The sequence below is a fragment of the Sceloporus occidentalis genome, unplaced genomic scaffold, assembly GCF_023333645.1.
Source record: "Sceloporus occidentalis isolate IW3139 unplaced genomic scaffold, rSceOcc1.0.p SCAF_6, whole genome shotgun sequence".
Classification (NCBI taxonomy): Eukaryota; Metazoa; Chordata; class Lepidosauria; order Squamata; family Phrynosomatidae; genus Sceloporus; species Sceloporus occidentalis.
Genome location: NW_028316986.1, coordinates 105,063,069 through 105,083,001, shown reverse-complemented (window position 1 = coordinate 105,083,001; position 19,933 = coordinate 105,063,069). Strand labels below are relative to the sequence as shown.

The window sequence follows — 19,933 nt, the reverse complement described above, 5'->3', positions numbered from 1 at the left end:
TGCAGATGACACTAAGTTAAAAGGACAGGATCAAAATTCAAAATAGCCTTAATAGATTAGAAAGCTGGGCCAAAATTTACAAAAAGGATTTCAATAGGGAGAAATGTAAGGTACTACACTTAATCCCAGGGCAATCAAATGATCTGATGCATTTTGCAATGACCTAGCAGGATGGTGAGTAACACCTCCCTCTGTAAATCTGTCACAGAGAATCGCATGCACCCTTATGGACTGAACAGTGAAAAATATTCTCAGAGGAATGAAACCTCCACAAGTTTTGAGCTCTGCTCCATCATGTTCAAATAAAAAGTTTTCTATTTTTCAGCTCAGTCTTCACAAACAATAATACATTCCTTTATATGTTTCATTCAGCACAGATTTATTTTGGAACTGCCCATTTCATACTCTAAAACATTTACTCCTTCTTTAGACTTCCTCTGAGAAGAACCCAGCTGGTCTTCATTTCCTCTTTCATAAATAAAAATACATTAGATAAGAAGCATATTTCAGGGAGGTTTTACCCTGAACAAAATTGTTTGGTGTGGAATCATGCACCAAAGAGGAGAATTATGCACCAATATCACTGCAAAGCAGTCAATTGGGAGTCACAATGAATTAAGAGTCGATTGTTATGTAATTCCTCAAGCATTACAAACATACACATCTCACATACGCAGTTAGCTGTATCTGAATCTTAGCTGGAATTTTTCTTCTGCTCTTTAAAACCTTTTTGAAATGTCTCTATATTTTTCAACATGAGGGCCTATTAATGGAAGACAGATGTCATGCTCTTCCAGAGTATACCTGCAGAAACCAGGTGATAAAATGAAAAATGAAACTTACAAAATTTCCAGAGGGATACCCATTCAAATTGTATGGAGGGGGCTTACAATTTCTAGAAGACTGCTGTAAAATCAACACATGGCTTCTTGCTTTCTTACAACACCTTCAAAAGACAGCTCTTTTATGCTATCCTACACAAGTTGGGAGTATGAAAATTCTGTTCTGTTAGGGCCCGAACAGACAGGCCAAAATAAAGCTGCTTTGGGTCACTTTGGAGGTATGTTGTTTAAATGACACATGCATCTTAAGAGGCCGGAAGTTGCACCAAAGCTGCACTCCAGTCCTTAGGACTAGAACGTGGCTTTGGCGTGACTTCTGGCCTCTTAGGACGCATGCATCATTTAAACAGCATACCTCCAAAGTGACCTGAAGCAGCTTTATTTTGGCCTTTCTGTTCAGGCCCTTAGTTACAAAGTATCCCCCACTGAACCCTGTGATTGCTGTTCAAAAGGAACATCCAAATTTCCATACTATTTCATACTTTCATGCTACCTTACACAAACAGTAAAAAGAGGAATAAAAGGTCCCTTTTATTTTTTAAAAAATTAATGTATAGCACAACTCTAAAAGTCACTACTTTCCAATCACAGCTTGGAAAAGTTACTTTTTGGACTATTAGTTTTAAACCACACACCCCACTCCATAGTTCTGGAAATTGCAAGCTTTAATGCCAAGGTTCTCTTTCCAAGAGTAACTGGTCAGCCACCCTGTTGGAAAACTTCCAAGGGCAGCATGGTAGTGACAGCTTTCCCTTGCTGATAGTCCCCAAAACCTGTTACATACAACTATTCTGACTTTGGAAATGGAGGCTCCATGTTCCTTGAGGAAAAAGCATTATGTTCTATTAGTTACAAAGTGCCCTCCCCTCCAAGCACTGTCCTTGCAGTTCAAAAAGAGAAGCCAAATCTCTGACTTCAAAAGAAGAAGCAAAATTTAATTGCTTCCATTTTATTGCTTTTATTCCCACTCAGATTATTCCCAATCAGGAATTCCTGATTTTCATATATACACATTTCTTAAACAATCTACAGTAACAGGAAAAAAATGTAGATGCCATAACCACAACATTGTTATTCTTTCCGTGTAACATCACTGCCTGATGAGGAAGGCTGTGAAGCTAGTGTGGTATATTTTGTACCTTTTGGTTGGCCCAAAAATGTATCATTCCAAAACAGATATTGGAATTCTGTTGGGAGGTTTTCTTCTCCTTACAAGTCATTCAGTTCACTCACTGCCTCTTCAGTGAACTACTCTCAGATAAAGTTCCTCTTGTAGCCATTTTTAAAAAGACTTTGCACAGCTAGCAGAACCTTTATTTAGCTCTCTACCAAACTTGCAGCCTTCCACACAAGTGTCCTCAGACAACTCAGATAACGCACCACCACCTTGTCTACACAAAGAAGTAATGCATGAACCAGCAACTTGAACACCACTTCCACTGCTGCAAGACTGCAGATACTCAGTTATGGCTTACCCAAAAGGGAGTATGCCACTATAGAGGGATTGTTTCAGCCATATGCTTGTGAGAATGGACTGACTTCACAAACTATTTCCTGTATTTGAATCCAGGCAACTGTGAACCAGAGGATACTCAAGTAGGAAGATTTTTTTTTAAAAAAAGATTTTGGATTTCTCTCAGATTGGAGGAGTAATCAAATGTTATTGGATGGCCACCTTGGCTAAGGAATTCTGAGAGCTGTAGTCCAATAAACATAATTTTTCCAAGCTCTTGACACTATAAACTTATTAACCAACTTGTATATGCAAGGCCATGTAAATAAATACTACTGAACACTCATGTGTAAGATTATATGGGCTACTTCAGCCTACAGGCGGAGGAGGAAGAGAAGGGAGAGGGGGAGATGTAGTAGAAGAAGATGAAAATGAAGAAAAAGACTTCTAGATAACTATAAGCAATTCTAGCTTAAAATACCATTAACAGAATGCTTCAAGAGCAGGCTTTCTGAATTGTTGCATTTGAGATTAATTTTCTCCTTTCAAAGGAAACACTTACCCCAGTGAATACAGGCGACATTGCTTCTTTTTGATTTGATGAACCAAATTAAATCTGTCATCCAGGCAGACTGACCAGGGCCTAGCTGGGTTGTCAGGGATTCCTGCATGCTCTTTAACATTCATGTGATTGCATGAAATCTGTTAAAACAATAAAGTGTTTCTTTCATTTCACCTCATATTTTTTCTAATATATCTCCCGTTTTGTTAGTTCAAGGGGAAGGAAGGAAGAGGTAAACATCTCAGAGGAAATAGTTTAACTGTATCCATGGCTGACACACTGAGGAGAAAAAGGCTGCTGGGTTTATTTCTTGTTTGTGTGCCTTGCTAAAGAAAGGATATGCTGGATCAAAAGAAGCCTGACAGAAGAGCAGGGTAAACATAAAAGACAAATAATTGAACTCCAGTAAATCTTATGCATGGAATGCTTTTTTTTTTCAAGAACAACTTCCTCAATGGCAAAAGTCAATTTACTTTTTCTTTTATGCTTGGATTACATTCTACATTTGACATTTAAGGAATGATAATATCTTATTTCCTTGTTACAGTTTGGGATTGATATAAGTTATGGATCCAGCTTTGTTATCATAGGGTCGAGTGGCCTTTCTGACACAGAGTGCCATATCAGGATTAACTCCTCCAGGAGTGAGATCTCTCCAGTGACCCATGATGCGGGAGCCTCCAAGCTATAGTACTAAAAACATATTATATGGGTAGTTACCTTTGAAGAAATAGGATCAATCCTGGTTAGTACTTGGATGAGAGAACACGGACATATACCAGGTGCTGTAGGCTATATTTCAGAGGAAAGAACTGGTAAAACCACCTTTAAGTATTCCTTGCCTGAGAAAACTCCATAAAATTCATGGGGTCACCATAAATTGACAGGCTAGTTAAAGCCACATACATACCTTTCAAGACTCCCTGAAAACTTCCATTAGCCCCAAACATAGCTGATAAATGACTGGAACCATATGTTAGGATGTGTTCATGTCACTGCTCAGACAGCTGTGCTATTTCCTGCTCCATGCCAGGCACAATTCAAAATGTCAGTGAAAGAATGGAGATTTGGGACACTGTGGCCCTATGGATGGTGCTAAACTGCAATTCCTATGAGCCATAGTCTCAATAGTGATGGGCAATGGGAGTTGCAGTCCAACAACATTTAAGCCTGCTTGAGTTTTAACTTCCTTGAGGGAGGGTCATAGTGGCATCATTACAAGAGTGCAGCAGTGCAAAACACACTGGGTGGCACCTTGGAGGGACGTGAACACTCAGCAGGGTGGTCACTCTCATCTGTCCCAAGACCACCCTGGCTGCCCCCATTCACCACCTAGGGCTCTTTTCCTTCCATCGACTGCTCCTACTGGTGAGAGCTGTAGGGTCTGGCATTGGAGAAAAGAATACCGTGCAATATCAGCACTCCACCTGCATCAGTGGGTGCCTGTTCCGGACCTATTCGCCAAGGGGACAGTGAGTCTTGTCCATTGGGGAGGGGTTTCTCTCAGTGCCATCACCATCACAGGTATGTTTGCTGAGGAAATGGGAGAGAGCCTTCTCAATGACCGATCCCAGATTCTCTTTCTGCCAAGAGGTGAAGACCCTTCTTTTGTCCAGGCCTTTTTAAGAGCTATTTTAAGTGCATATTTTTAATGCAACCATGTGTTTAATTTTAAAAAAAAAACCCTTTTGTATTAGCCATGATTTTAACTATATTAGGTTTTAACTAAAAATTCTTAGCTGTCTTGGATCACATACTGTGGGAAAGATGTGGCATAAATTAAATGAACAAACAAACATTTAAGAGGGCTACATGTGCTCTAGTAAGTTGCTAGAGCTTCTTCCCATAAGCCTCGTGTTGGGACAGGGATGCCTGAAGGACTGATTGTCTCCACAGATCAACCCACTCCTGCTCAGAACTTTTTTGACATCCCTTCACTGGGAATCTGTGCAATCCATGATGAGGTGATCAGCAACAAAAGAGCTTTCTCACTGAAGACAGTGAGAAACACTGTCTGTGAGAAACAATCTCTGCAGAACACTCTCCTTCAGGGAGTTTGGCCTTGAACGTCCTTTATCATCTTTGTGCTGCTAAATGAAATTTATTCTCCCAAGCCTCTGAAAAAATTTGGTCCCAGATGAAAATGCACTCATGTTGCTTTTATATGCTACTGAGCTGTTCTTGTTTTTGATACCATTGTACATTTTTTGTTTGTATTTGTTTTCATCTGTGATAAAGACACCCTGGAGGTAAAGGAAATCCTTGTGGGATTTAGATTCTAGCTCATTAAAGTACTCATATGTATGCTTCAATCCATTCATTCTTTTTCAGTGGATATGCTTAAACAAATCCGCCTGGAGAAAATGAGAATTAAGCATATGTTTAAGCTCTCTGCTCAACACATTTTAAGGAAGCATGCAATGTAATAATCCTGTCTAGGACTCAAGACACAACAAGATTGTCTGCCACAGAAGGCAGAACGACATAATGCTAAGAATTGTCCAGTGCAATGCAGATGAGACCAAAGCAATGTTGACCTCAAATTCCAGAAGAGAATCTAGACGTTCCAAATGGTGAAACTCATAAGCAAGTGAGGGAGCAAGTCCTGACACTTACTGTCATCTCCCTGGCTTCAGGCTAAATTGCTTATACTTTGGGCTCCACAAGGAATCCAATCTCTGCTCCACAGTACTGCAAATTATGCAGCAGCAAGCAAAGACAAATTCTGCAACCTGAATAATCTGTGCATATATACACAGATTTCATTTCCACCTCCTATTTTTAATCCCATTTTATGTGCTTCAATACATCTATATCTCCTATTCTGTCATTTATGTTTAGAGCTGTTATGCTATACCTAACAGTCACTTAACAGAATCAGATAGAAAAAACTTTGTTTATACCGGGCAATTGAAAGCCTTGTTTAGCCACCTGACTTGCTTCTGATATTACATGTATTCATTCTCCTCACGCTTTTGCAGAGATTGAAAAGCAGCTTGAAAGAGCGATTGCCACTTCATAGTACACTCAACACATTCTGAAATCCAAAAACTATTAAACTTCAAGCATTTAGCAGGTATTTGGATTGTACTACAAACCTGCAAATCTTGTTTATCATTGACAGGAAGCAACAACAATAGGACAGCAAGTCCTCTTCTCCATGTTCTGGAAGGAAATTGACCATATCCAGTCTTACGTCCCCAAAAAAGGGCTAGAATATTGTGAGGGTGGAGAGACACTCCCATCTTGAAGCCACACAGAATACACACAACTGATTTACAGGCAGTGGAATGGTGAAGGGGTTCAATCTGAACCTTAATGGAGCTATCGAAGGTGCTGAATCTATCTAGGATATAGAATTTAGCACCTTGAACAGATCCTTCAAAGTTTGGTATAGCAGCCAGAGCAGATTGAACCCCTGCTCCTTCTGGCATGGAAGATAACAGCCTCCCATTGCTTACTGGGGATTTCTATCAGACTTTGCAAGTGTGAAAAAAATCTGCAAAAATACAACCCCTGTGAAATGGGTAAACAAGCTAAAACGAAAGCAAGAGATCATCTTCAGCTAAGGCAAGCCGCTACCTAATCCCTTTTAATAAGCAAACTCAACAAACATTAATAAAGATTAAGCATTGTGAACGAATTACACTGGGAGAAATAGCACAGAAGGGTTACATATAACTGTGGCTGCTTCTCACTCCTCAGTTTTTCATTCCTATGGCATTTTCATAGAAACTGCAACTATTATTGCGTGTTCTCTGAAACTTTTATGAAACGGTGGGTAAGAATTTAATTGTTATATCTCTCTTTACAGAATGCTGCCAGTAGCCACAGATTTTAAATTATGGTGAAGGGGTCCCTTTATTACACATTAAATTAAACTACATCAAAATTAACAGAAACCCAGCTGGTGTAGTGGTTCACCAAGTAGGAACTGCTGGCCAGTGGAGGTTGGGGGATTCTTATCAGTGGCACAGTGCATCTACTCCAGGCTTTAGTCTAAATGTTACAGCAGTTATCCATGACACTAGATGTTTGGAGAAGTAGGGTATTCAGACAGAAACCCACTGATATGGATCCCCGCAACCTCGACTGGCCAGCAGTTCCTACTTGATGAACCACTTCACCATCTGCCACCTATTCCTAATCATTACAAGTGGTTTTACCAGCTTCTTTTACCATAACATGACTTTAAGTGGCTTAATGTCTGAAGCAGTGTTTGGTGGCTCCCATCTTCACACTTCACCCCTGTACTCCATTCACTCTTTCTCCTGTCTTCATCACACAGAAGACATATTCTTATGGTTACTTAGAATTCCAAGGGATCACAGAACTTTATGACTCATATCTATCCTGCAAAAAGCCTGTGTAAGATGGTGGTTTTATCCCATGAATGTTCTGCATAAATTTATTTGTCATTTGTTAAGCTCTGAGCCCAAGATCTTAGAGGTACCAGCCAGAAAGCTCTCTAAAATGTTTCTTAAAGTAGCCAGTGCCTGAGTACCTCAACATTTGGTTCTAATTACTAACAAAAATAAACAGTCACTCTTTTGCACCCCAATTTCCTAAGCGGCAAGAATTCCATGGATACAAACATCTGCCTTAAATGCTTGGAAGAAGTCAGTTCAGGCTAATGGAATTTTTATGAGATATGCTTTATTTGTAAAGGGCATAAACTCCTTAAAGGCACCTGATCAAATATGATCTTCCAAGTTAAGCAGGGTCAGCCCCTGTTAATGGAGCCCAGGCTTTTGTTTTTAAGAGATCTATGAAAGAATTGAGGTAGATCAAAGAACCAGGCTGTTCTTTGGGCATGGCAACCTTACAGAGTACCAAACTAACAACTCCCAAGCTTACAGGGAAAACTTCACAACATGGATTTGTAGAATGGAACCTGAATTAGCAAGAACCCAGCTCCTGGCTTTCTGCAAGGAACAGAGGCTGATGGAAGCAGACAGCATCCCAGCTTGGGAGACTAAGTACTGTATCTCAAAGTTCACTGTCTCATAGCCAGCATTCTTGTTGAGGAGGCATACAGGTATGTTTGGAATGAGAAAATTTGCTAAATCAATGTTAGAATATCTTGAAAAGATGTACAAAAATATCAGATGCCAATCAGTGCCTTTTACTGGTACAGCAATTAATTTGTGTGTGATAGCAGTGTGGAACCTGGTGAAACAGGTCAAGAATATTTGTCAAATGTAAAGGAAATTATAGATGAATTAAAGAATACTAAGTGGGAGTTAGATAAGGAATTGGTCATTGTGTGTATTTTCAGGGAATTGTAAAAAAAACATTTGATGATGGCTTTGAAAGATCAATTGGAGAAATTACGACTTGATGTATAAACTGATGAAAGAGAAAAATGTTAAACCTGAGAAAAGCTAGACTTCCCCTCGATACAGATTGTGCTTTAAGAGCCAAAACACAGTTCCAATCTTACTGTAGGAGGACATTTCTGGGTGCAAAATGCTTTTCATGGAGTGAAGCAGGACACTTACAAGCTAATTGCTTTGAGAACAAAGACTCAAGGCTGAGAAAGCAAAGGGAAAGGAATGCAAGAAATATAGCCAAGGCAAGACATGCATATTGTTGTGAGTGAGATACAAAATCCGATGTTGACAATGATTTTTATAGAATCTTTTGGAATTTAAAAGTTGGCTTTGCAAGCCAGACACTCAAATAGAAATATTAATATCTTCAATTTGGACAACGAGGCAATGTCCCATATGTGTCAGAATGGATAACTTTTCACAAAACTAGATGAAATTGTCAGAGATCATGTATATGGAACAGGAAAAACAATGCTTAATTCTAAAGGAAAGAGAACTGTTAGTTCTCCAAAACATCACAGGGCAGCATAAAGCAAATACCATTTCACAGTGTGTCAGGCTTGGAGACCAGTCTAATCTCCATTAAAACCCCAAAAAGAAACAACTACAAAGTTACATTTAAAGAGGAAAAATGCACTGTCTTATTAAGGCAAACCCATAATGCAGACAACTGTACCTGAAGATCTGTATGTTGTTGATTGCAAAATCGAATATGCAAAGACAGCCAAACATTGCAAGCTTGACAACTGTCTTACAATGTGGCACAGAAGAATGGAGCATAGAGATATTAATGGCATAAATGAACTTGTAAAGCCAAATTACAAATTACCTTCATATACTTCTGTTGGCATTGGTGATGAAACAAGGTGCATTTGCTGTATGAAGGCAAAAGGGATCAGACCCCCACTTCCTAAGCAGCGTAAGAGGGATACACAACACCCCCTAGACTTAATTCGCAATTATGTCTATGGACCCTTGAAAACAAAAACAATTGGTGGGAATGTGAAGTTGAAGGCTTTCATAGAATAGAATCATAGAGTTGGAAGAGACCACAAGGGCCATCCCATCCAACCCCCTGCCATGCAGGAAATCCAAATCAAAGCATCCCCGACAAATGGCCATCCAGCCTCTGCTTGAAGACGTCCAAAAAAGGAGACTCCACAACACTCCAAGGGAGTTTATTCCACTGTTGAACAGCCCTTACTGTCAGGAAGTTCCTCCTAATGTTGAGGTGAAATCTCTTTTCATGCAGCTTGAATCCATTGTTCCGGGTCCTGTTCTCTGGAGCAGCAGAAAACAAGCTTGCTCCTTCCTCAATATGACATCCCTTCAAATATTTAAACAGGGCTATCATATCACCTCTTAATCTTCTCTTCTCCAGGCTAAACATCCCCAGCTCCCTAAGTCGTTCCTCATAGGGCATGGTTTCCAGACCTTTCACCATTTTAGTCACCCTCCTTTGGCCAGCATCCTTAGTTTTTTTGTGGATTTTTCGGGCTATGTGGCCATTTATAGAAGAGTTTATGCCTGATGTTTCACCAGCATCTGGGGCTGGCATCTTCAGAGAATATTGGCATAGAAGAGAGTTGGATACACACACACACTGTGTGTGTGACCCTGCGTGTGGAGGAAATTCCATGTTAATCAAGGATATAAAGGTTACAGAATCCTATTCTCAAATAATGAAAAAATTGTCCTAGCCAGAGCAGTTAACTTTGATGAGAGTGAGAGGTCAGGTACCGAAGAAGTGCTGGATGGGACTGTAATGAAGCTCTACAAGAGAAGATTAATCTTAGACTTATGCATGTGTTGTTGAGAAAGAGTGTTAGAAGTGAAACAATGCTTAGCATTGAAGAATCAAGAAAGTCTCAGAGGGCAGTAGAAATAGTTTCCATGAACCACTACTTGTTCTGACCCTTCTATGATATAAACTGATACTCTTAGGGATGGTTTTTCACCTCTTCTCTTGCCATCAGTCTCCTCTCACCTCGTCCCTAGAATGCAGCTAGATTAGTTTAGCAGCCTGAATAGCTTTCCTGACTTAGATTGGAGTTCCTATAATGACGCCTTTAGTTTATTTCCCCAAGACATTAGTGTCTTTGCTCCTTAATCAGGATCCCTAACTGCTGCACACACCTCTTTCAATCAGTTAATACCTGAATGGGAGACTGCCAACAAATACCAGGTGCTATAGGCTATATTTCAGAGGAAAGAACTGGCAAAACCACCTCTGAGTATCCCTTGTCTAAGAAAACCCTATGGAAGTCACAGGGTTTCCTATGTTAACAGGAAACTTGAAGGCACAGACACCTATATGCTTTATTTAATGAGCAGAAATGGATGCTCACAGGTTAAAATCTCCTCCAGCAGCCACAGTTCCTCCATTATATTTCCAGAGTGGAGCACACAGAACATAATTCATGGATTACATGTGGCTCATCAGCAGTTTTTCAAAAGTGTCTGATTTCTCTCGAAAACAAGGTGCACAGGAATCATGCACTTTGTTTAACTGGATTCCCAGACGCCTCCCAGAGGTGTAATTTGGCTTTTTTTTTTAAAGGGTGCATGTTCCTTATGGCCCTGGAAGTTGCCCACTTCCAGTATTTTTGAATCCTCACAGAAAGGAGAACACCTTTCTCTGTTTGGCTTTCAGTCTCACACAGAATCACTAGCTTCTCTTTTATCAGCTGTTCACACACAAAAACTGAGTCATCCCCTCCTTCAGTTTCATGCAGATGAAAATAAGGGTGATTCATCCCCACCCATCACCTCTGCTTCCTGGGCCATCTTAGCTCCTCCAGGTTTTTTTTCCTTTAGCTGTCAACAAGACATGGCTGAGTAACTGCAAGAGGGAGGGCAGTTTTTATTCCTGCACCTATACCAACTATCAGCCTGCACTGGCTTTATTTTTATTTATTTTTTATCACTTCCAGATTTCATTCATCTTCATTAGGAACTAACTTTTTCTGTTAGGAATTGGGGGTCATATGGTGGGTGGTTCATCAGATAATTTTACCCCCATTTTATTTTATCAAACCAATTACAGTCTGGAGACTGAGTTTGTGGGGGCACAAAATGGGACTGGAGGGTTCCATGTAGTCCAGAGGCATACTTCATCTATTTAAGAACATAGCAATCTGGCTGATATTTACTCACACCATTGTTCCATGTAGTGGCTATTCTGGGCCCAAAAGTTTTGCCCTATAATCAAATGCACAAAAACACAAAATACCCACAGTCCCTAAAGCATCCCAGAACTCTTTTGTTGTTAACTGCCTTTGAATCAACCTTGACTCATAGCAACCCTGTCCTTAACTGCCCTGCTCAGGTCCTACAGGCTCATGGCTCTGGCCTGCTTTACTGAGTCTGTCCATCTGGTATGTTGTCTTCTTCTCTATCCTGTCCTCCACCTTTCCTAGCATTATTGTCTTTTCCAGGGAGACTTGTCTTCTCTACAACCTTGTACTGACCATTACCTCAATTTTCCTCTGAAGTCCCTATCACAATGGCGTGAGGAAGTAATGATCTTTTACACCCTGTCACCATTTTAAGAGGGACTGCAGAAGAAAGCTGAAGCATGTGGAGACTATGTGGTAATCTGGTGGGATATTGTTCCCTGGTGTTATGCAGTTCCTCACCCCAGTCTAACTAAGTACTGTGAACACTTAGTGGTAGCCATTCTCCAGGGTCTTAGAAAGGATTCTCTCCTTGATCTACCAGGTATACCTTCTGGTATCTCATCCAGTTAGTGAACAGGCACAATCCTATTTAGCTTTCAAAGTCAGACAAGACTGGTTGTACTCGGGGTAGTATTTTTGATCAGGTCTCAACAAGTAATCCTTTATTGCAATCCACACTAACAGCTCTACTGGCAGGAATCTTAAGAGTCAAGTGTCACCGAAATTGCAAGAGACTCTAGGGAATGACCAACCCACATCCCACAACAGAATGAATATGAGAAGCACTAAATGCTGAATGTGAGTACCTTCAGATCACCCACCCCACCCCCCACCCTGTTGTTTGCATGAAAATGTCATTCTTACATTTCCCTTGGGCTCATAAAAGTAGCTGCATGGTTATTTGGAACCATGCCAGGAAACAGCTTCTTCTAAACTGCTAGTTAGAAAAGAATGAATGCTGAAACCACTAAATTAAATTATGCATCTTTGAACACTCACTCTGTGCTATCATTAGGCCTGGAATCCAGCAGCATCTGGCAGGAGGGAAATGAGGACTCCTCTAACTTCTCAATTTAATTTTGCCCTGGGGGCTGAGGGCAGTCATTCCCAAAGCTTAAACTCTTGATTGTCATGTCAGCAACTATCAACCTGCTACAAATTGATGCCCTTGTAGGTTTTGACCCAACTAGCGAAGCTTGGCAAAAGCTGCCACAGTTTATTATATTCTTGAAAAGGGGGTGGTTTTCTGCACAGCAAGGCTACTGCACTCCAAGTCTCTCTAGCTGAAAGCTATGAAGCATTTGCTGAACTTTAAAGACCTCACTGATGCAATTCCATTGCTCTCTTTCCAAATGCAGTGGGTGTTTCTGCATTCACTGAGTGCCATTTTCTATGTGTGTTTTCTATCTATAGAGTGGAAAATAACCCAGTGTTGGAAGAAGTCTGCATTTGTCAAGTTATAAAAGGAGGCAAATATGAACCTTTTCAATTCAGGTATATATGTCAAGAAGCCAATATTTTAGTGTTCACTTCCCAAGGTTAGGAAAGGGCACTTGTACTATCACTATAATTTTTTTTAATGAAGTATACATTTTCCCCCAACACAGGTTATTCTACATAGCCTTAAGAAGCAGAAAACATAAGGAGGTTTACAAGATACCATATATATTCATCTATAAGTCAAAAAATCTATGCCCAAAAATTGACCCCAAAATCCCAGGTCAATTTATTTACAGGTTACCATGGTAATGTGATAGCAGCTCTTTTAGATTTCCCCAAACAGTTTTGTTCTCTCTTGAGCCAAGCAGAAAGAGTTCTGGATAACTGATATTGCTGCTTGTTTAAGAATCCCTTTCCTGCCCATGCACCTCAATGAAACGAAAGCTGAATGCTGAAGCAAAAAGTGTCAATGAAAGTCCGTCTTGCCACATCCACGCATACACACAATGAAGGAGCCTCCAAGTTTTACCCACAACCTATCCACAGGTCATGGCAGAATGCATAATTGTGGCCTCCAAACCTGCCCTCTACTTATACATGAGGTTGACTTATAGCTGAGTATATACGGTAATTAATAGTTCAACCCCTTTCCACCAAAAGCCTCTGGGTGCTGTAAAATATATTTCTTTCTGTCCTATTCTATCCTGTAGATACAGGATTTTTCTACCCTGCAATACATTGCAATTCTCAAGGATTCAAAACAAACAAACAAACAAACACCATGAGTCACACAAAATGCAAGTGTGTGTTTTTTTTTAATCCACCTACATGAAGGTTAACAACTTGTGGCCAAACTTAAATGCCAAAGATCAGTGGCCACATCTTTCTAGCTAGACACAAAAGCCACCTTTATTGCAATATTTGACAGACAAACGTATTTTGATCTCAAGTGTTTAAAGCACTAAGAAAATACATTTATTTTCCTTAACGTTTTGAGATGACCTCTTCCCAGATGCATGCTGGCATAACTCACTAAGTGAGCTTGGTTCAATCACTATTGTCTTAGTTCAATCATCTAATAAGGCTGTTGTGAACTTACATCAACTGAAACTCCAGAGCCACTTGGTGGGAAGGAAATATCATTAACAAATAAAAATTCACAAATACTGTCAACCCTCTGTATCCACAGATTTTTTTTATCCACGTATTCAAGAATCCACAGTTTGAAAATATTGAAAAATGTACAAATTCCAAAAAACAAACCTTAATTTTTCCATTTTATATAAGGGACACAATTTTACTATGCCACTCTATTTAATGGGACTTGAGCATCCATGGATTTTGGTATCTATAGGGGGTCCTAGAACCAAACCCCAGCAGATGCTAAGGACCCACTGTAGTTTAGTATAACATACACTATTTTAGGGATTCTATGCATTAGGTATACATAATCCAGTCCCCAACCAAGTCCCCCTCCCCTGTTTTTTTGTTATAACAAAATTTGTGATCAAATCCTCAAAGAAAGAGCACTTATTTTGAGGTTAGATTTCAGTATTACTTTAATCTGAAATACGTAGTATCTTCCAAACTGTATATACAAAAAATTAATGGAATCCCTTATATATTATGTCATTTGTGGTATGATAAAAAAAAACAAGACTCTGTAGTTCCTGCTACAGAGAGGAGGAGGAGAGAGGTAGCTGGGAAGCCATTGTAAGTGGTGACTGTTTAATTTTTTTTTAAAACTCTAGGAAGAGTGTGCTTGTAGTCACATCTTCAGTGAGTCACATCTGTGAGTCACTAGGGGCAGAGCTAGCAGACTAGCTCTTCATTACTCCTCCCAGAAATTTGAATTCTATTTTTATTTCTTTTTTTTTCATCCAAGGAAATCTACAGCGGAGGCAGAGTTGATTGAGCTCACTGCCACAAATTGCTGAAACATCAGGAGCTTTAACCTTGGTGTTTTCTGGAGGATTCTTTTTTTCAGGAGGAACCACAGTCCTGTTCCAGTAACTTCCTAAGACTTTTCACTATGGACACTGACAGAACCACGGCAGTCACCTGCAACACTTGAGGGATGTTTGTCTTCTTGCCTACAGAAGTGGAGAACTTCACATGCCCCAAGTGCAAGTTGGTAGCCCTCTTGGAGGAGAAAGTGCAGCAGGTGAAATTCAGAGTAGATACACTTCAGCACATTAGGGAGCAGGAGGATTTCCTGGACACAACAGAACTAACAATCCTGGACGAATACCACGCAGAGGAAGATGCTGGAGCCAAGGAGGTCACTTCACATACACAGGAGGCAGACAGCTGGAGGAATGTCACACAGAGAAGTAGGCCAAGAAGGGATTGTTCGGGGAGCTTGCAGATAGAGAATCGATTCGAAGCTCTTTCCCTTATCAAGGAGGATGAAAAAGAGCAGCATGGACAGACTTCAGGGACAGAGCAGGGGAGCCAGAGAGTCCCACCCAAGGGAACAGCCGCTGCTAAACCTCGTAGGATGTGTGTGGTCGTAGTGGGGGACTCCTTGCTGAGGGGTACAGAAGCAGTGATTTGTAGGCCTGACAAGATGTCTCGAGAGGTGTGTTGTCTTCCAGGGGCAAAGATCCGTGATGTGACAGAGAGGCTGACAAGACTGGTCAAGCCTACTGACCAATACCCCTTCCTTTCGGTTCACGTGGGAACCAATGATACTGCAAGACACAACCTGCAGAACATCAAAAGGGATTACGAGGCACTTGGTAGGAAGCTGAAAGGAATGGATGTACAGGTTGTCATCTTGTCTCTTCTGCCAGTTGAAGGGCATGGTCCAGAAAGGGAGAGGAAAATAGCGGATGTGAACAACTGGCTTCGCAGATGGTGCCGCCGAGAACGATTTGGATTCTTTGATCATGGGCTGCGGTTCCATGAGGAGGGACTTCTTGCAACGGACGGGTTGCATCTCATGCCAGTTGGAAGAAATGTTTTTGCCAACAGTCTCAAGAACTTGATCAGGAGGGCTTTAAACTGAGTTCCGTGTGGAAGGGAGACAATATTAAGGAAGGCGAAAGGGCTGGAGAAAATAGTCAAACAGACATAGAGGAAACAAGAAAAAAAGTACAAGGACACAACAGTGGGAGGCAAAAAAACTTGCACAAGCAACAAGTAAATGGGACCCATGGTCTGCGATGTCTCTACACTAATGCACAGAGCATGGGAAATAAGCAAGATGAACTTGAACTCCTAGTACAACAAAGCAAATATGATATAATAAAACCTGGTGGGATGAGTCTCATGATTGGAATGTGGAAATAGAGGGGTATAACCTTTTTAAGAGAAATAGGCCAAACAGGAAAGGAGGAGGAATAGCACTATATGTCAGAGATATTTACACCAGTGAAGAGATCCAGGACATCAATCATGGAAGCCAGGTGGAGAGCATCTGGATAAAAATTAAAGGGGAGGGAAACAACAAGGATGTAATGGTGGGAGTCTACTACAGACCCCCAAGTCAGACTGAGGAATTGGATGATATCTTTCTAGAACAGATGACCACACAGTCAGAAAAGAGAGATGTAGTAGTGATGGGCGACTTCAGTTATCCTGATATTTGCTGGAAGTCAAACTCAGCAAAATCCTCAAGGTCTAGCAAATTCCTCACTTGCCTGGAAGACTATTTCATGGTCCAAAAGGTGGAAGAGGCAACAAGGGGGTCAGCTATTTTGGATATGATCCTAACCAACAAGGATGACTTGGTTAATGGGGTGCAAGTAATGGGATCATTAGGTGGAAGTGACCATGTTCTCCTGGAGTTTGTTATACAGTGGAAAGGAGAAGCCAGCCATAGTCAAACACGCATTCTAGACTTTAGGAGAGCGGATTTGAGTAAACTTAGAGAAGTATTGAGGGCGATTCCATGGTCAGAAATACTAAAAGGGAAGGGAGTTCAGGACAGATAGGACTTTCTCAAAAGGGAGATGCTGAAGGCACAATTTCAAACAGTTACATTGAGAAAGAAAAATGGGAGGTGTCTCAAGAAACCAGGATGGATGACTAAGGAACTTTCAACCGAGCTAAGTTTGAAACGGAACATGTATAAGAAATGGAAAAAGGGGGAAATCACAAAAAAGGAATTCAAAGAAATAGCAGGCATGTGTAGGGGTAAAGTCAGAAAAGCTGAAGCGCAGAATGAACTCAGGCTTGCTAGAGAGGTTAAGAAAAACAAAAAGGGCTTTTTTGGATATGTCCGCAGCAAAAGAAAGAAGGAAATGGTAGGGCCACTGTGTGGAGAAGATGGCAAAATACTAACAGAAGACAGAGAAAAGGCAAAATTACTCAACACCTTCTTTGCCTCAGTCTTCTCAGAAAAGGCAAAGGCTGCTCAACCTGAGGATAATGGAGCAGAGGACAGAATAAGGGAATTTCAGCACAGAATAAGTAAAGAGATAGTAGAGGAATACCTTGTTAATCTAAATGAATTTAAGTCTCCAGGACCAGATGAACTACATCCAAGGGTACTAAAAGAACTGGCAAATGTAATATCGGAGCCATTGGCAATCATATTTGAAAACTCCTGGAAAACAGGTGAAATCCCAGCAGACTGGAGGAGAGCAAACGTTGTCCCCATCTTCAAAAAGGGGAAAAAAGAGAATCCCAACAATTATTGTCCAGTTAGTCTGACATCAATACTAGGAAAGATTCTAGAGCAGATCATTAAACAGAGATTCTGTGAACATCTAGAAGGCAATGCCATAATCACAAAAAGTCAACATGGGTTTCAGAGAAACAAGTCATGCCAGACAAATCTGATCTCTTTCTTTGATAAAATTACCAGCTTGGTAGATGAAGGGAATGCTGTGGATATAGTATATCTTGATTTCAGTAAGGCCTTTGACAAGGTTCCCCATGATATTCTTGCAAACAAGCTTGTAAAATGAGGACTAGACAAGGTAACTGTTACATGGATTTGTAACTGGTTGACCAGCCGAACCCAAAGGGTGCTCAACAATGGCTCTTTTTCAGCCTGGAGAGAAGTGACCAGTGGGGTCCCACAGGGCTCTGTCCTGGGCCCAGTGTTATTCAACATCTTTATCAATGACCTGGATGACAGAATTGGGAGCATACTTATCAAATTTGCAGATGACACCAAATTAGGAGGAATAGCTAATACTCCAGAGGACAGGATCAACATTCAAAATGATCTGAATAGACTAGAAAGCTGGGCCAAAGCTAACAAAATGAAATTCAACACAGAGAAATGTAAGGTACTGCACTTAGGGCAGAAAAATAAAATGCACAGATTTAGGATGGGGGACACCTGGCTGAATGAAACTACATGTGAAAGGGATCTGGGAGACCAAGTAGACCACAAGTTGAACATGAGTCAACAGTGCGATGCGGCAGCTAAAAAGGCCAATGCGATTTTAGGCTGCATCAATAGAAGTATAGTGTCTAGATCAAGGGAAGTAATAGTGCCACTATATTCTGCTCTGGTCAGGCCCCATCTGGAATATTGTGTCCAGTTCTGGGCACCACAATTCAAAAAGGACATTAAGAAACTGGAGCATGTCCAGAGGAGGGCGACTAAAATGGTGAAAGGTCTGGAAACCTTGCCCTATGAGGAACGACTCAGGGAGCTGGGGATGTTTAGCCTGGAGAAAAGAAGGTTAAGAGGTGATATGATAGTCCTGTTTAAATATTTGAAAGGATGTCATATTGAGGAGGGAGCAAGCTTGTTTTCTGCTGCTCCAGAGAACAGGACCCGGAACAATGGATGCAAGCTACAGGAAAAGAGATTCCACCTCAACATTAGGAAGAACTTGCTGACAGTAAAGGGCTGTGCGACAGTGGAACACACTCCCTCGGAGTGTAGTGGAGTCTCCTTCCTTGGAGGTCTTTAAGCAGAGGCTAGATGGCCATCTATTGGGGATGCTTTGATTTGGATTTCCTGCATGCCAGGGGGTTGGACTGGATGGCCCGTGCGGTCTCTTCCAACTCTATGAGTCTATGATTCATTTATATACCGCTTCATACCGCCTAAGCAGTGTCTAAGCAGTTTACAACTGTAAGCTAGTTTTCCCCCAACAATCTGGGTACTCATTTTAGCAACCTCGGAAGGATGCAAGACGAGCTGGAGCCCTTTTGCTGGTCTTGAACTCGCAACCTTATGGTTTTGAGTAAGTGGCTGCAGTATAGGCATTTAACCACTGTGCTACAAGGGCTCCTGGTGGTTTTGTTAAAAACTAAACCTTGGCCTCTGATTTCCTAAACAAATGTCAAGATGGAAACCAACCTGGGCAGTGCTGATATATTTTAAGAGCCTCAGGGCTTCATTACTCAGCGATGGCGTAGAGCTTGCCCAGGGTTGCAAATCTATGTGCCAGCGTACAGCCTAGGAAAAAAAGAAAAGGAAAGAAATCAGCACAACCAAGAATAAGTCTATCTTCAATAAAGACATTCCTAAAAACATTGTAACATTATACAAACAGTGTAGATAGATGCAGTGGTTTGTACAAAAAAATAAAACCTTTTTCTTTTTTAAAAAATCTTTAAAAAAATAACATTAGCTCATTTTTTATAATTCCTTTAATCTATTCACCCTCCAGTTTTATACTGAGATTTATATAAAAGGGGGGAGGGGGACAAATATTATTACCAAGGTTTGTTTAAGAACATTTTAAAATTGAATCTGATTTTTTTTCAATTGTGGAATTTGGCGCCTCTCTCTCTCTCTCCCTCTCTCCCTCTCTTGCTCCCCACCTCCAGGACTAGTACAGGTATCTTCATTTTTAATGTCATATTTTTTAAAAAAGGGTAAAAGAAGTTAAGAACCAAACAAAAAGGAAGAAGACTTCTTTTAACCATCTGAAGATGGCTTTGCACTGAAGGCAACATACCTTCCAATCATGCGGTAATGCAGTTTGACTTCAATTGACTTTCTTATCTGTTGCATCACCAAAACAATTATTCTCCCATTCTTGCTTATATAAGGACTGTCATGTTTCTCTATACTCCTGTACTATGCCAACTCAAGCTGTTTTGCTCAAGGCAAGTGACAGATCTCTGAGCTGCAGCTGGCTTATGCATTTTTGAAAATGGAAATTCATTATTCCCTTTTGATCCCAATTTACAGTGGCGTCACTAGG

At 40.7% G+C, this 19,933-nt stretch overlaps 1 protein-coding gene across 3 annotated transcripts in view; it reads right to left on the bottom strand.

The window, feature by feature from the left end:
- The window catches only part of METTL24 (methyltransferase like 24), a 67,836-nt gene extending 48,700 nt beyond the window's left edge, over nucleotides 1-19,136 (bottom strand). For all 3 annotated transcript variants that reach the window (XM_089530576.1, XM_089530578.1, XM_089530577.1), the window contains exons 1-2: nucleotides 19,081-19,136; nucleotides 2,858-2,997 (exon numbers count right to left, since the gene is read on the bottom strand). In XM_089530576.1, coding sequence (XP_089386702.1) covers nucleotides 2,858-2,982 — 125 coding nt within the window. In that variant the 5' untranslated portion in view covers nucleotides 2,983-2,997; nucleotides 19,081-19,136. The remainder of the gene's footprint in view (nucleotides 1-2,857; nucleotides 2,998-19,080) is intronic.
- Nucleotides 19,137-19,933: the final 797 nt, after the last annotated feature.